This window comes from Phascolarctos cinereus, unplaced genomic scaffold, assembly GCF_003287225.1.
Source record: "Phascolarctos cinereus isolate Bilbo 61053 unplaced genomic scaffold, phaCin_HiC Scaffold_726;HRSCAF=1367, whole genome shotgun sequence".
Taxonomy (NCBI): Eukaryota; Metazoa; Chordata; class Mammalia; order Diprotodontia; family Phascolarctidae; genus Phascolarctos; species Phascolarctos cinereus.
Window position 1 is genome coordinate 407,772,062 of NW_027556098.1, and position 15,617 is coordinate 407,787,678.

General features: G+C 54.1%; 2 protein-coding genes across 3 annotated transcripts; one reads left to right on the plus strand and one right to left on the minus strand.

The window, feature by feature from the left end:
- On the minus strand, positions 1–5,198 carry MRPS12 (mitochondrial ribosomal protein S12). Its single transcript, XM_020978318.2, has 3 exons — positions 5,087–5,198; positions 4,673–4,740; positions 1–459 (listed from the first exon to the last, which is right to left on the minus strand). The coding sequence occupies exons 2-3, from the start codon at positions 4,719–4,721 to the stop codon at positions 83–85; spliced, it is 426 nt and encodes a 141-aa protein (XP_020833977.1). The 5' UTR covers positions 4,722–4,740; positions 5,087–5,198; the 3' UTR covers positions 1–82.
- Positions 5,199–5,380: 182 nt separating this feature from the next.
- SARS2 (seryl-tRNA synthetase 2, mitochondrial) lies at positions 5,381–15,574 on the plus strand. 2 transcript variants are annotated; one of them, XM_020978281.2, is made up of 16 exons: positions 5,381–5,712; positions 7,764–7,859; positions 10,615–10,644; positions 10,789–10,929; positions 11,013–11,067; positions 11,916–11,979; positions 12,259–12,364; positions 12,846–12,893; positions 13,212–13,320; positions 13,413–13,458; positions 13,668–13,755; positions 13,923–14,032; positions 14,501–14,594; positions 14,683–14,775; positions 14,988–15,053; positions 15,154–15,574. In XM_020978281.2, exons 1-16 carry the CDS (start codon positions 5,428–5,430, stop codon positions 15,268–15,270), a joined length of 1,548 nt encoding a protein of 515 aa, XP_020833940.1. In that variant the 5' UTR covers positions 5,381–5,427; the 3' UTR covers positions 15,271–15,574. The 2 variants fall into 2 exon arrangements, with proteins under 2 accessions (XP_020833940.1, XP_020833945.1); XM_020978286.2 differs by lacking the exons at positions 5,381–5,712; positions 7,764–7,859 and adding an exon at positions 10,068–10,244.
- The last annotated feature ends 43 nt before the right edge of the window (positions 15,575–15,617 follow it).

The following is a 15,617-nucleotide window of genomic DNA, read 5'->3' on the forward strand; positions in this document are numbered from 1 at the left end:
TAAAGGGTCATCACAACGGTATTATTCGCCTGTTCGCTGCCCAGGCTCCCGCCACATCTGTCCATCCGTCCCAGCCACCCCGTCACTTCTTCTTCTGCACGTGGCCACAGTCGTACTTGCCCCGCACGACCTTGAGCCTGACGCCTGGCAGGTCCTGGGTGCGGCCTCCCTCCACCATGACCACGCTGTGCTCCTGCAGGCTGTGGCCCTCGCCGGGGATGAAGCAGACGGCCTCACGGCCTGTGCTCAGGCGCACGCGGCAGCACTTGCGGTTGGCAGAGTTGGGCTTCTTGGGCTTCCGGATCATCGTCTTCAGCACCACGGCCTTGAGCTGGGGACAGCCGTCCAAGGGGCCGGGGCGGGCCGGGGGCCATTTGGGGCGGCCGTGGCGATGCATCTGGTTAAGCGTGGCCATGGGGCAGTGCTGGTTCTGCGGCATCTTCGGGACCAGGCAGAGAGCTGATTTGGAGGGGAAGAGGAAGGAGATGTGAGCAGAGAGACAGAGCCCCAGGACGCTGGGCCCACTTGCTCAAATGACTTCAGGCCCTGCTCACAGCTCCTACTCCACCTCTCCCTCCGGGGCTCTAAAGCAGCTGCCGATCCTGCTCCCAGAGGCGAGAACAGTAACTGGTGGTGTTTCCCTTCCCCCTCTGGATGGCACCGAGCACCTACATGGCAGAGCGCCATGGTACAGGCTCCTCCACTGCCAGAGCTTGGCCTTGTTAACGGGGACACACAACGAACCTCCCACCCGGGTACACCAACCCTCACTGCATTTTTTATCATGGGCTTCATCAACAAACAGGCATCCCGATATAGGAACAAAAGAGAGGCCTGCAGATGAAATCGTGGCCTTCTGCTACATATGGTGGGTGTGAATGAATGCGGAATGACACACAGATGAGCAGAACTGGGGAAATAAGTGACACGGCGACTGAAGACACTGAATGTTGCCCTCCTCCTTCGGGGGCACTGGGTGGGTGCGGAACATCTGGCCCATACAGCTTTGGTTAAGCTGATTGGTTATGAAGAAGGGTGTCCACTGGGGACCGAGAGGGGACAGCTAAGTGGGAAGTGGTTGCGGGAGTGGGAAGGGAAAAAGAGATCCACAATGCAAATTTTAAAAATACTGAGGAAAAAAGTTCTTAATGGAACACAAAAACTTAAAAAAATTAAATTAAATTAAAAAAAGGGGCCGCTAGTGGTGCAGTGGATAGAGCTCTGGCCTTGGAGTCAGGAGGACCTGAGTTCAAATCTGACCTCTGACACTAGCTGTGTGACCTTGGGCAAGTCATTTAACCCCACTGCCTCACCAAAAAAAAAAACCAAACTGTAACACAAGCCCACGCATTCATACACAATCCCCATATTTTACAAACGGGAACACTGAGGCTCAGGGGTAGATTGCCCTACGTCTCACAGGTAGCAAGTGACAAAGCCAGGATTCAAACCTAGGTCCCTGAATTACAAATCCAGCCCTCTTCCTGCTGTGCTGTGCCTGGTCTTCTTAGAATCTTGGGTCAGAGGATCAGGGCTCAAATCCCACCATTTACTACTCCTGTGATCTTGAACAAGTCACCTCGCCTCAGTCTCCTCATCTGTAAAATGAGGGAAGGAGAGAGACAAGACGTCCTGGGCTCCCTGCCCCTTCCAAGCCAGTTTAATGGGATCAGAATCTTTTTGCTAAAACATAGCTCTGCTCAAAACCATGTTAGACCAGTAAATTCCAAGTTATTCAGCCTGGCATTTAAGGCCTAAGAGATGTTTCTAGCCTCCTACCACACTCCCAGCTTTCTGTCAGCCTGGGCTACTCCTTATCATCTGGCTTCCGGCTTTTGTGAATTTTTCTCTAAACCAAGAATACATTCCTTTCTCAACTCCTCCTACCCCACTTAGGGGATTACCCCCATTTTCCTGACTGGAAGACTGGAGGAGATCCTACCTGTTGTTGAAAGCAGGGATTATTTCCTTCTTTATAGGTCTGTCCTCAGCACAATTCCGTAATAAGAGCTTTAAAAATACCTAATTCCCAACTCAAGTGCCTGTCCTCCATGATTCCTCCTGCAACTCTTACAGGCAGCTGGAAGAGCAAAGGCTAGAGTGCTAGGCCTGGAGTCAGAAGACCTGAGTTCAAACCCAGATCTTACTAGTTGTGCGACCTCAGGCAAGTCCTTTAACCTTTGTTCCTCAACTGCAAAATGTTGCACAACCTCAACTGGGCTCTCACTGCTACCAGGTAATCCTACTCTACCTCCCTAATCAACTCAAGTTCCTACTCTTCGTAGAGGCTCTTCCAAACTTCTTCATCCCTCCTCAAACCTCCCAAGGCTCCCTCTGCTTCATCATCTAGGCGGAGAACTTTGTCTCAGGTTTTCCAGAAAAAATAGAGGCCATTTGTCGTGAGCTCCTTCTTCTCCCCTCTTTCTCTTCTCCAATCACTCAAGTGCCTTTGGCCCCTCTCTCCTCCATCACCCCTGCCTCACATGATGAGGTGGCCTTACTAAGGCTGACCCTTTACTTGTTCAAGTGATCCCATTCCATCCCATCTCCTCCAGCAGATTTCCTCCATCACCCCATTCTTTCACTTATTTTCAGTCTTTCCCTCCTCTCACAAACGTGCCCATGTCTTCCCCATCCTGAAAATCTCACTTAATCCCTCCATCTCTTCTAACTATCACTCTATATCTCTTCTGCTCTTTGTTACTAAACTCCTCAAAAAGGCGTCTACAACATGTGCCTCCACTTTCTCACATCTTAGCCCCTTACAATCTGGCTTCCAAACATATCCCACAGAAACGCTCTCTGCAAAGTGATCAGTGATCTTTTAGCTGCCAAATCCTATGGGCCTTTTCTCAATCCTCATTCTCCTCGAATCTCTCTGCAGCCCTGGACACTGTTCATCACTGTCTCCTCCTTGATACTCTGATAATCTCTTCTCTAGGTTTTCAAGACCACTCCCTCACCCCTGTTTTCCTCCTGACTCTCTGTTTCCTTTTCAGGACCCTCCTCCGGATGATGTCCTCTAACTAGGTGTCCTTCAGGGCTCTGTCCTGGGCACTCTTTTCTTCTCTCTATATATTATTTCACTTGGTGAGCTCATCAGCTCCCATGGATTTAATTAGCATCTCTATGCTGACAATTCTCAAACCTACCTATCTGGCCCCAGTCTCTTTGCTGACCTGCAATCTTCCATCTCCAAATGACTTTCAGACATCTTAAAGTAGATGTCTAGTACACACTTAAAACTCAACATGCCCAAAACAGGGGGCAGCTAGGTAGCACTGCCCCTGGAGTCAGGAGAATCTGAGTTCAAATCCAGCCTCAGACGCTTGACACTTACTAACTGTGTGACCCTGGGCAAGTCACTTAACTCCATTGCCTAGCCAAAAAAAAAAATCCAAAACAGAACTCATTCTCCTTCCCCCTAAACCCTCCCCACCTTCTGTATTACTATAAGGACCCCTCCCTCCTCCCAATCCCCCAGGCTCCCAACCCAGGAGTCCTCCTGGGCTCCTTACTCTCACCCCACTTCCAAGGCATTACCAAGACCTGTTGATTTCACCATTGCAACACCTCCCTAATATGCCCCCTTCCCTCCTCTGACACTGCCCCCACCTCAGTCCAGGCCCTCATCACCTCATGCCTGGGCTATTTCTGGGAGATCTGCCTGCCTCAGGTCTCTCCCCACTCCTCATTCACCCACCAAAGTGTTTTTCCTAAAGCGAAGGCCCAACCATGTCACTTCCCTCTTCCCCAACCCAATAAACTCTAGCAGCTCCCTACTGCCTCCAGATCAAACACAAAGACCCTCTGCCATTCATAACCTACCACCTCCTACCCTTCCAGTCTTCTTACACCTTCCCGTGACACTGGCTGTTCCATGAACAAGATGTTCCATTTCTTGGCTCTGGGCAATCTCTCTGGCTATCTCTCTCCCCTGGAAATCTCTCCTTCCTCTACTCTGACTACTGACCTCCCTGGCTTCCTTTAAGTCCTAACTAAAACCTCCCCATCTCAGGAAGCCCTCCCTATCTCAGGAAGCCCTCCCTAATTCCTGTTGCTGCTCTCTTTAAAAATTTTCTATTTGTCCTGTAATACAGCTTGCTTCGTTATATGTTTGTTTACATGTTGCATCCCCCATTCCATTTTAAGTTCCTTGGGGGCAGGGATTGTCTTTTACCTCTTCCAGAAACCTCATAGCTTAGCACAGTTCCTGGCATGTAGTAGGTACTCCATAAAAGCTTATTCCCTTCCCCACCCCGTCTGTCTCATAATACATATAAAAGTTAAAGGCATCTTCCCAAACTATACTTTTGCACAAACGCTGGTGCACAGATAACTGAATTCAGAGACAAGATCCCAGCTCTGCCACTTACTCCCAGTGTGCCTGTGGGCAGGTCCCCAGGTTTGATGGACCTCCGGGTTTTCATTGGTCCATCAAGAATTCAGGGCTGCAGGAGGTACAAAACTAAAACTGGAACAGTCCCTGGCCTCATGACACTCAAATTCTATTGGGAGATGTGACCTGAACACAGATTAGTAAATAAAAATCATACAGATTTTCTGGGGGGAAAGGTGATAGCACCTACGGGGCATTTTATTTCCAGGGCAATAGAGAATCGCAGGAAACGAAGGTGGGAGTGTGGCTCCCCAGTCCCCCACAAGTGCTTACCCTGGCTCAGAGAGGAGTTCAAGCGGCGGAAGAGGCTGCAGTACGCCATGCTGACCTTCGACCGCCTTCTGTAGGAACCACGGAGAGAGAGGGAGAGGCTGACCCGGGCTAGGAGACCGTTCCCCACCAGGGATGTCCCTCCTGCAGCTTAGCCTCAGGCGCCGGGAGATGTGCACAGGAAGTCCCGCCCCAAAGGGAAACTGACCCGGCTCCCAAGGATGCTCGTGACCCTCCCCCAACCCGGGAAAGGCTTCCTGCAGTCCAGCCTCAGGCCGCCCCCCGCCCCACCTCCTCCAGGAAAGCTCTCCCCGCAGTCTAGCCTCAAAACCCGGGGCTACATCCAGAAGTCCCTCCCCAAAGCATGGGCCGCTCCGGAACGGGAGCCCAGAGACCCCCGGATCTGTCCGCTCTCACCTTCTAAAGCAGCAGACGTGTGGGCAGGCTTCCGGATCTTCCAGGATCCCACTGGCTAGTTTTATTATCCGATGGGCATGGCGGGAGGGGGCGTTGCGATGCAATGCAGAAATGAATGCCGATTAGACGGGAAGGTTGTCAGTCTCTCTGGTTGGGGCTCATCTGATTGGACGCCTTCAGGCGCAGTCTCCGAGGAGTCCCCGACTCATTCACGCTAGGCTCTTTTTTTTCCCATTCTGGCCGTTGATTGGGTAAGAGCGGAGGAAGTTGAATCCTCGCGTTTTGATTGGTCGCCGTTCCTAGAGGCCGGGAGGGCGTCTCCATGTGAATCGGGATTCGACATGGCGGCGTCCACGGCGTGGCGATTTCTCCGCTTGCTCCCCATGCCTTTTCGGAGCTGCTGCCGCCCGCGCCAGGAAACGCCAAGGCCGGGCAGGGAGAGGAACCTCAGTACCTCTAGTGGGGTTCCGAGACGCACCCGGAACCTCCTGTACGAGCATGTGCGTGAGGGCTACAGCGCGCGCCCCCAGCTGGACGTGGAGAGCCTGTGCGCGCACCCAGAGGAGGCCGCGCGCGCCTTGGAGCACCGCAAGGGGGAGCTGAGACCCGCCGACTTGTCGGAGATTGTGAGGGGCGCATTGCGCTGCCAAGCTGCGGGTGGGGCGGGGCCAGGCGGGGCGAAGGGAGAGGAAATAGGGGCGTGGCTTGTGTACTTTAAAGGAGAGGTGGGGATTCCTCGCTAGGGTGCTAGCTGATCCTGCTTTAAGCAAACTCACTATTAGGAAACCAATCGAATCATTCATCATTGGGCATTCATTAAGTGCCTAATAGGAAATCTAGTGGAAATCAGGGCATTTCCCTTATTAAAAAAAAAAAGAGATTTCACTATGCAGGAGACCTCTGGCAGCGTGGGGGTCCCTTTCAACACGTCTCCTTGGGCACTTAAGATGTGATTTGATCTACAGAAATTAATTATGGCACATCTAATTTTAATAAGACAAATATTGACAAAACAATCACTGATCAGGGTTCCTGGGCTGGGCCCTAGGACTTGGAAGGTCCTTCAGAGATAACTTTTCTGGGCTTTTTTGTTTTGCCCTTACGTCATTTCCCAGTTGACTCCACCCCCCACCCCCATAAAAGTCCCTTCTAATAAAGAATGCAGGCTACCAGAAGGCAACCGCCGTACTCCACCACCTCTCTAATGAACTAGGAGGTTATAAATCATCATAATTCATTTGTTGCTTTGAGAGTCAGCAAGATATTGGGTTGTGCGAAGGCTCATGACACCAGTAATAATTGCTGGCATTTGTATGGGACTTGAGTTTGTAAAGCATCTTGCTAATTTTATGGCAGCTGCTATTATTATTCCTGATTTACAGATGAGGAAACTGAGGTAGACGCAGCAGGTACGTGTATGAGTCAGAATTTGAACGTGGGTCTTACTGGCTCCAAGGCGGCTAGGTGTCAAAGCAGATAGAGCACTGGCTCTGGAGTCAGGAGGACCTGAGTTCAAATGCAGCCTCAGATACTTGACACTTGCTAGCTGTGTGACCCTGGGCAAGTCACTTAACCCTGATTGCCTAGCCATAAATAAATAAATAAACTAACAAATAAATGGAACAGAGACATGTGTACTTATGTGCATATTCAGAGAAAAAGCATGTCCTTTACAGGTTTAAAAAACATCTCTTCCTCACCAGAACCCCGTGCGCTAGGTAACTGAGACAGATAGGTGGTACGATGGACAGAATGCCAGGCCTGTAGCGAGGAAGACCTGAGTTTAAATATGACCTGTGTGACTCTTGGCAAATCATGTAACCGTTGTCTGCCTCAGTTTCCCCATCTGTAAAATGAGGATAATCATAGCACCTTCCTTCTGGGGTTGTTGTGAGGGCACAGTGCCTGGCACATAGTAGACACTATGGAAATGTTATCATTATCATTATTATTATTATTTTTCCCATTTTACAGATAGGAAAGCTGAGGCTCAGGGAGGAAGTCTGTGACTTGATAGCAGGATTAGGGACTAGGCTCTGTTTGACTGATGTGGCCCTAAACGTAATAATGAAAACATAATAAATGCAATAATAATGGGTCTGTGTTTCACTGATGATAGGCATTCCTAAATCAGGAAATGCCATCCAGTAGTGCAGGTTGGTACCTCTTGCACAATTTGTGATCCCTGGAGCACTGGGAGGTCCAGTGACTCGTGAGGGGCCACCCGGCCAGGCTGTGTCTGAGGTGGGATGTGACCTCCCCAGTGCTGCCTCTGATCACCAGAGGAAGACTCAGAATCTCCCACTGACTCTTCCCACGAGTCCCTCTCCAGGCTGAACCCTTCGTTTTTAGATTAGCAAACTGAGGCCGCAGTGAGAGGGGAAAGGCCCTTGGGCAAAGTCACATACATCACCCTAGCCCCCAGAACAAACATTTCCTTTCTGTGGACCGTGACTGAACCTCCAGAAGAAGACTGGGTGCTGAGCCCCTGGAGGAGCCGGGAGAAAGGGGAGAAGGACGTTGGTGGGGTTGGGTAGCCAGCTGCTCCCGGCTTTCCTGCTCCAGCCACTCAAGACTGCTTTTTGAGCCAGGAGGTTTCAGAGCTGGAGCCCTAGAGGCCTTCTCTTTGCCTGGCCTCGGTTTCTCTTTCTAACTTTCCCCCATTGCCCCACCCTAGATTTCTACTTGGCAGTCCCTAGGAAGACTGAGGGAAGAGATCCGGGCCCTGGAGGAGGAGAAGGCAGCTGTGGCCCAGAAGATCAAAGCTCTACTGGTGAGTGAAGTTGGCCTCCCAGCCTCTGGCCTTAGCTTCCACCCGTTCATTCATCAGACACGTATTAAGTGTCTAATGGTCTTAAGCAGGGGAGACAGGATATTTGGATGAGGCCCACTTACTGCCCTTGTGACATCCCTACAGCAGTTAATATTACGTGATCAAAAGAAGTTGATGAGCTGCCCTCCGATCTAGGAAGATGCAGGTTCAAGTCCCGGCTCCTGCACATGCCGGCCCTTTGACCCGCAGTGTTGGTAACCACACGTATTGGTGGAGAAGGCTTCCTTGTCAGGAGTCCTAGTACCAGTGAATTCACTGGCCTAGCTTTTTTAAAGACATAAATTGTACATAAAGCATTTTATAAACTAAAGCATCATAGGAAAATCACTGGGGTGTAACAGATAGAAAGGAGAGGCCTTGATGTGGGCAGCTGAGGTCCAGGGGGCCACGGTTCTAGATCCGGGGCCTCAGTGTTGCTCACGTGCAGCGCCCTGTGACCAGGACACAGCTACTTCCCGGGGTTCCTCCCCGCAAAGAGAACAAAGAAGGAGGGAAAGGACCCCAATAAACAAATCTGTTAACTGAGCGCTCTCTGTGGTGGCTAGAGAATGGGACCCGGATGGGCAGCAGCTGTAGAGCAAGGGGCACGTCATGGGGCCGTAAGGAACGACAGGAGAGACAGTTTGTGAGGAAGCTGGAAAATGAACAGATGCTTAGCCGAGTCAGTGGGATGAAGAGAACAGCTTATACTGTGCTTACAATATCAGAGAGGATGAAAACACTGGCAGACTTTAGAACTCGGATCAGCCCAACGAAGAGCCCCAAACCCAAGGGCAGGATGCAGGCAGCAAGGTGGTGCCGGTGGGGAGAGTGGGCCCTGCAGACGGCAAGTTCAAATCCTGATTCATACGCCTACTAACTATGTAGCCCTGGGCACGTCATTGAAGCTGCCTGTCTCAGTTTCTAGATCTGTAAAATAGGATTAATAATAGTACCCCTCCTGCCGGAGTAGGGATGGACTTAAAACACAGAGAAAGACAAACATTTCTGGCCATGGCCAGTGCGGGCGTTTGTTTCGCTGGTCTGTGCACCTCTCTATAAATGACTTATTTTTCAGTTTTGGGGTTTTTTTTTGATCACTTGGGGAGGGGGCGGTGTTGTGGGAGGGATTGGTTGATTACAACCAAGAACAGGGGGTATTTGCTTTTAAAAAGAGAGTGGAGACCTTGGTGTTAGAAAGATGTGAGTTCAGGTCTCGCCTTGGATGTCCCCCAGCCGAGGCACAGAGCCCAGGCAAGTCCCTCAGGACTCTCACGGTCCAAGCACATTGCCCAGTTAAAGGGATTTCCCTGCAGCAGTGACGAGGAAGCTCCGGTCCCTGGTGCCTTCTCCTAACGAGACAGGACCGAGACGTGGTGTTCACAGGTCCATGGGGACCCCAGCGCCCACGGAGCCAAGCCCTGTCATCTGACAGATCAGGAAACGGGGGCCCAGAGAGGGAGTGGGCTTCACCGCCAGTCCCACAGCGGGCTGGAACCTCTGACTCCCCCTCCCCACCATGTCCCCCGTCGGAGCTGGGTATGCTGCCTTCTGTCGGCCAGACTGGGGCAGTCTGAGCTGGGTGAGCCAAGGCTTGACAGCCTTCTCAGCAGACATGGGAACAGACGTGTTAGCACTGGCCTGGCCGAGGCGTGGCCCGTGCGTTCCTGTTTGGGATGAGGCACTGGCATGTGCACAACACACGTGTACATATGTGTGCACACACTCACATGCGCACACTCTTTTTCCGGTCACATCTTGCTGAAGAACTAGAGTACACTTGGTCACTTCCAGGAGAGAGCCAGGGAAGGAGCCCCCCTCGCCTCATTGGCCTAAAGAGTACACAGCACGTTTCTCCAGATTGCACCTGGATCTGGGCGGCTCCTGAAGCTCGTGGCCAGAGGTGGGGGGACACCGCTGCACCAGTGGTCTGGGATGGTCTGTGCTGCCCGCTTCTTTCCCAGCCAAGCAGTGATAGGATGGGGAACAAGGAGGCATTGTGGATCAATCAGATAGTATTTATTAAGCACCTACTATGTGTAAACGCTGGGGATTCAAAGGCCAAAAACCATTCCCTGTCTCTCATCCCATGGCTGTCTGGGGCTCTCTGCTGTCTCTGTTACGTGACTTAGCCCTGCTAGTTCCCTTTCCCTTGATCCAGAAAGAACCTGGTCCCCTGTCGATAAATAATGAGGTGCCTCCCATGTGCCGGGCACGGTGGTACACACGCTGGGTTCAGGAGACCCGCACGAGGGTCAGATGTGTGATTTCAACAAGGCGGAGAGCTCCATCATCCAGTGCTCCTCAGCACCCGCCGTGGACCTCAGGGACCCGGGGCGTTTCCGGGTAGGTCCAGCTTGTGTCAGAGCCAGAACTAGAACCCAGGTCTTCCTGACTCTGAGTCTGGGAAGCTGCTAATAGTAATAATGACAATATCGATATTTTAATCCTGGGTGGAGGCTCAGTGAGGAACAGCCACTTGCCAGGACTCACAGGGCTTGGGGTGGAGTTCATAGGGTGAGGGCCGGAAGGGAGGCTGCCTGCTCCCCAGCCCTGGCAGGGTGAGGTGACCTCCCTCTGCACAGGTGGTGAAGGGAAGGACCCAGATGAGAAGCCAGGCCTGGAGTCCCGGGCCGGCGCCCTCACCTCCAGTCACACAGCAGTGATTGTCTCCTTGTATGCCCAAGGTCCCAGGGTTCTGTGATTCTCTCCCCAGGTCAGCCAGGACCAGGATGTCCTCCAACAGGTATGGAGCTTGGGGGATCCTGGTAGGGGGAGGGAGAGGAATGAGGGGGCAGAGGCCCCCTCCCCCCAGCTCTGGAGTACAGGCTACTCAGGGATGTCCAGGTGGATCCCCCACCCCAAGTCTAGCCTCCATCACCTGCCACAGGATCCCATGTATCAGAACACCCGGGCCCAGGGAAGGTCGATCCGGACACGTCTGGCAGCCTTGTATGCCGATGAGGCCCATCTGGAAGAGCTTTTCTATACGCGAGCTCTCCGACTCCCCAACCAGACCCACCCTGATGTGGTGAGTGGGGGGCCCGGGGCAGGGGAGGAGCTTGTGGCCCCCTCCCCCAATTCCCAACAACCACTTTCTCTCTGCTCTTCCAGCCTGTCGGTGATGAGAGCCAGGCCCGGGTCCTGGAGGTGGTCGGAGAAAAGCCAAGTAAGTGGCACTCGAGGCGGCCACTTCCTCTCCTGTGGGCCTTCCCTCAGGGTGCGGGCTTAGGCCATCATCCTCCATCTACCTTGTTTCTGTCCATCCCTCTGTCCTAGCTTGACTCTGTCTCTGTTTCTCTTTTCTTCTGTATGTCCTTTTCCCCATCCTTCCCTCTCCCCATCTTGTCTCTCTCCCTCTGCCTCTCTGCCCTGCTCTGTCTCTGCCTCCCTCCTGTCTCTCCCTCTGCCCTTTCTCTGTCTCTGCCCCCCTCCTGTCTCTGCCTTCCTTCTGTCTCTCCCTCTGCCTCCCTCCTGTCTCTCCCTCTGCCCTGCTCTGTCTCTGCCTCCCTCCTGTCTCTCCCTCTGCCCTGCTCTGTCTCTCCCTCCCTCCTGTCTCTCCCTCTGCCCTGCTCTGTCTCTGCCTCCCTCCTGTCTCTCCCTCTGCTCTGCTCTGCTCTGTCTCTGCCTCCCTCCTATCTCTCCCTCAGCCCTGCTCTGTCTCTGCCTCCCTCCTGTCTCTTCCTCTGCCTCTCTGCCCTGCTCTGTCTCTGCCTCCCTCCTGTCTCTCCCTCTGCCCTGCTCTGTCTCTGCCTCCCTCCTGTCTCTGCCTCTGCCCTGCTCTGTCTCTGCCTTCCTCCTGTCTCTCCCTCTGCCTCCCTCCTGTCTCTCCCTCTGCCCCCCTCCTGTCTCTCCCTCTGCCCTGCTGTGTCTCTGCCTCCCTCCTGTCTCTCCCTCTGCCCTGCTCTGCCTCTGCCTCTGTCCTGTCTCTCCCTCTGCACCTCTGCCCTGCTCATATTGCATACGTTTCACACCGGGTACATCTCAGACTGTGCACCTGTGTCTGTCCTTGTCCAGCCTTCGCCTTCCACCCCCGGGGCCACCTGGAGATTGGGGAGAAGCTCGATATCATCCGTCAGAAGTGAGCAGCCCACCCCCTGACTCCTGACAGCTGGCATCCGGGGCCTGCCTCCCAGTGGGGAACAGTTCCAGCCTGGAGCCTTGCCCTGCCATGAATATTGTATTCCTGTTCTGGCTGCCACCTGCCCGTCCCCCCATTTCCCTTTGTTTCCCTCCCACTGTGTCCCACGGTGTCCCAGGACCAATCCTCCACCCTCCCCTGGGCCTGGGGAGGCCTCTGCTGGGGTGGTCCATGTGCATGCCCTGCAGCCACCCCTCAGGCCTGGCTCTCTCCATACAGGCGCCTGTCTCATGTGTCTGGCCAGCGTTCCTATTACCTTTGTGGCCCCGGGGCTTTGCTACAGCATGCTCTGGTCAGCTTTACCCTCAGCAAACTTGTCCAAAGGGTACGATGACACTGGGTACCACCTGAGTCTGAGGGATGGAGGGGCCTGCCTGTGCCCTAGGGATGGGAAGAGGGCAGAAACTCCTCAGTCGTGGTGATGGAAGAAAGGGATGCCTAAGGAGTGGTCTCCGTGGGGACCGAGACTGGGGAGAGACCAGGTGGAGGAAGCAGTAAGCGTGTGTCATAGGGAACAAGGGATCCAGGGATACCTAGGTCTTGGGATACGTGGGAATGAGATATTTGGATCCTCAGGAAAGTGGGGGCCAGGCCCCCTGGGTCCCTTCTAGCTCTGACATCTTGTGATCTCCTGAGCTAGGCATGCTGGGGGTCCTGGACCCTGAGTTTTCTCTTGTCTACACGCTAGGCCCACCCTAGAGTGGGGGACGCTGGGAGCTATGATGGAAGCAGGGTGGGTGGTCGGGGGGGGCTCTCCTCACTTCATCCTGTGGTCCCCTGACCCTCTCTTCTCGGTACCCCCCCAGGGTTTCACAGCCATGACGGTGCCAGACATGCTCAGAGGAGCTGTGTTTGTGAGTGACTGTGTTTGTGAGCCCCCAGTCCCACCTCTCCCTACTCTCTGGGCGTTGGGCCTGTTTTGGGCCTAGCTTTGTGTGTGGTGAAGGAGGGCACTTGGCCTATGGCTTGGGAGATGAACCTTACACCTTGGGAACTGCCCCCATGCCCAGAGCCCTCCAGATTGGGTCCTGACCCCAAAGGCAGGGCTGATGGGAGGGAGGTGGGTGGGAGACGCTGGAAACTCGCAGAGGAGACACCTTTATGGAAGGCCCTGCAGGACAAAGACTGGAGGGAAGGGGTTCCCTGCCCAGTCTCTCCTCCTTTCCCCCCAGGAGGGCTGTGGGATGAGCCCCAATGCCAGCCCCTCTCAGATATACAACATTGATCCTTCCCGATTTGAGGACCTCAACCTGGCAGGGACATCAGAGGTGGGGATTGCAGGTGAGGGCTTGGGGGAATGGGCTGGGAGAGGGGGGTAAGTCAGGGGATCCCCTCCTCCACTGAGCTGGGTGGCATCTCTTTCCACCCCCCAGGATACTTCATGGATCATGCGGTATCTTGGAAGGACTTGCCCATCAGGTGACATCCTTCAGCCCACATGCCTTCCCCTAGGGGCTGCACCCCACCACTGCCCACGTCTTCCCCTAGGGGCTGCACTTCTCCCCCAACTTCAGGCCTTCCCTGCCCCCTCCTTGTGTCCTGACCGCTGCTCCTCATTCCCCCTCTTCCTCCTCCATCCCCAGCCCTCCTGTCAGGATCTCTGGGCCTGACATCCCCTTCCCCTGCAGGGTGGTCTGCTCCAGCACCTGCTATCGGGCAGAGACGAACACAGGGAAGGACCCTTGGGGGCTCTTCAGAGTCCACCACTTCCTCAAGGTCAGCTTCACTCCCAGGAAGCATCAGAGCAGACCAGTGACCTCCTCTGTTCTCCCTTGTCAGACCATAGACACCCAGCCCCAGCTTCACCCACACTGGGGCCCAGCACTGGGCAGAGTGACCAGGCCCTGGGTGACCCCCGTCTCTCCTAATCCGCTCGCCCCCAGGTAGAGATGTTTGGGCTGACGTGTTCAGGGACAGAGCACAGCTCAGGGCTGCTGGAGGAGTTTGTGTCCTTGCAGAAGGAGATCCTGACGGAGCTGGGCCTGCACTTCCGGTCAGCAGTGGGGCCTGTATGTGTGGGGGGAGTCTGAGGGGCTCCCCAGTCAGTCCCCAAGGGAAAGCACCATTTAGTCAGAAAGAAACCACCTGGCTCTGAAGCCTATGTCTACTAACAACTCCTGTGGACCTTGGGGAAGTTATTTCGCCACTCTGTGCCTCAGTTTTCCTACCTGTAAGGCAGATATCTGTATCATGCCAGCTAACCTGCTTCAGTTTCCCTATCTGGTGTTTTGTGTGTGTGTGTGTATGTGTGAGAGAGAGAGAGAGAGAGAGAGAGTTAAGTGACTTGCCCAGGGTCACACAGGTAATGAGTGTTATGTGTCTTAGGTCGGATTTGAACTCAGGTCCTCCTGACTCCATGGCCGGTGCTCTATCCTCTGCACCACTTAGCTGCCCCAATCTGATGACTTCTTTGGAGCCCTATTCATCCCTGACATTTTGAAATTCTGTGCTTGGCCCACAGGGTCTTGGACATGCCTACCCAAGAGCTTGGCCGTCCTGCCTACCGCAAGTTTGACATTGAGGCCTGGATGCCAGGCCGCGGCTGCTTTGGGGAGGTGAGCCCCATCTCCAGAGCTTATGGGGTGAGATGTCCAGCCTGAATCTCCCTAAGGAGCCTGCACCTTTCCCTCTATTCCTTCCCAGGTCTCGAGTGCCTCTAACTGCACAGATTTCCAAAGCAGGCGGCTTCATATAATGTATGAGACTGAGACAGGGGATTTGCAGCATGTGCATACGGTGAGGGGAGGTGTCAAATCCTTCCAGAGACCACCCTGTCCAAGCTTCTCCAGGACCCTTCAGGGTTCTCAAATCTCTTCAAGGATGCCCCCCCTTCTAGTCCATGCCCACATCAGAAGCCCACCCCAAGCCTGCCCTCCCCAGGCCCTGTCTTTGTGCCCCCTCTTAGGATTGGGGGGGGCATTTTTGGCCTAAGCTTTTCCCTCCCCCAGGTCAATGGGACAGGCTGTGCAGTACCTCGCATCCTCATTGCTCTCCTGGAAAGCAACCAGCAGAAGGTGGGAGGAGCAGAGCCTTGATCGAGGGGATGGGTTTTACAGTGGAGGGGAAGGGAGGGGGGGGTCTCCAGTGACACTCATCAAGCTCCTGTCCACGCAGGATGGCTCAGTGCTGGTTCCCGACGTCCTCCAGCCCTACCTGGGCACTGACAGGATCTCCACCCCAACACACACCCGCCTCAGATACATTGGTCCCAACCAGCCCCGGGCCTCCTGACCGCATACACGTTCGTGTCCAGCTCCAGGCTCTTTGGTCCCTAGCTGGGGGACGACTGCCTTACCCCCATGTGTACCTTTAGCACCAAATGAGGATAAAGGCAGCATTTGGGCACCCGATGAAGACCGTTGATGAGGAAGGCCATCCTTGCTTTACAGGGCTCACTTACAGAGCAGTGAGGATAGCTCAGGCCCCCCCCAGTCCCTGCTGTCCCACTAGGGGAAGAAGTTGGAGTGGGGGGAGTGCCATTCTCTTCTATCCCTTTCTTTCCACATTGGCAAATAAACTCCAGTGTGGAGACCTGTGTCTGTGTCTGTGTCTGTGTCCAAGTCAATTGGGTAAGGAGG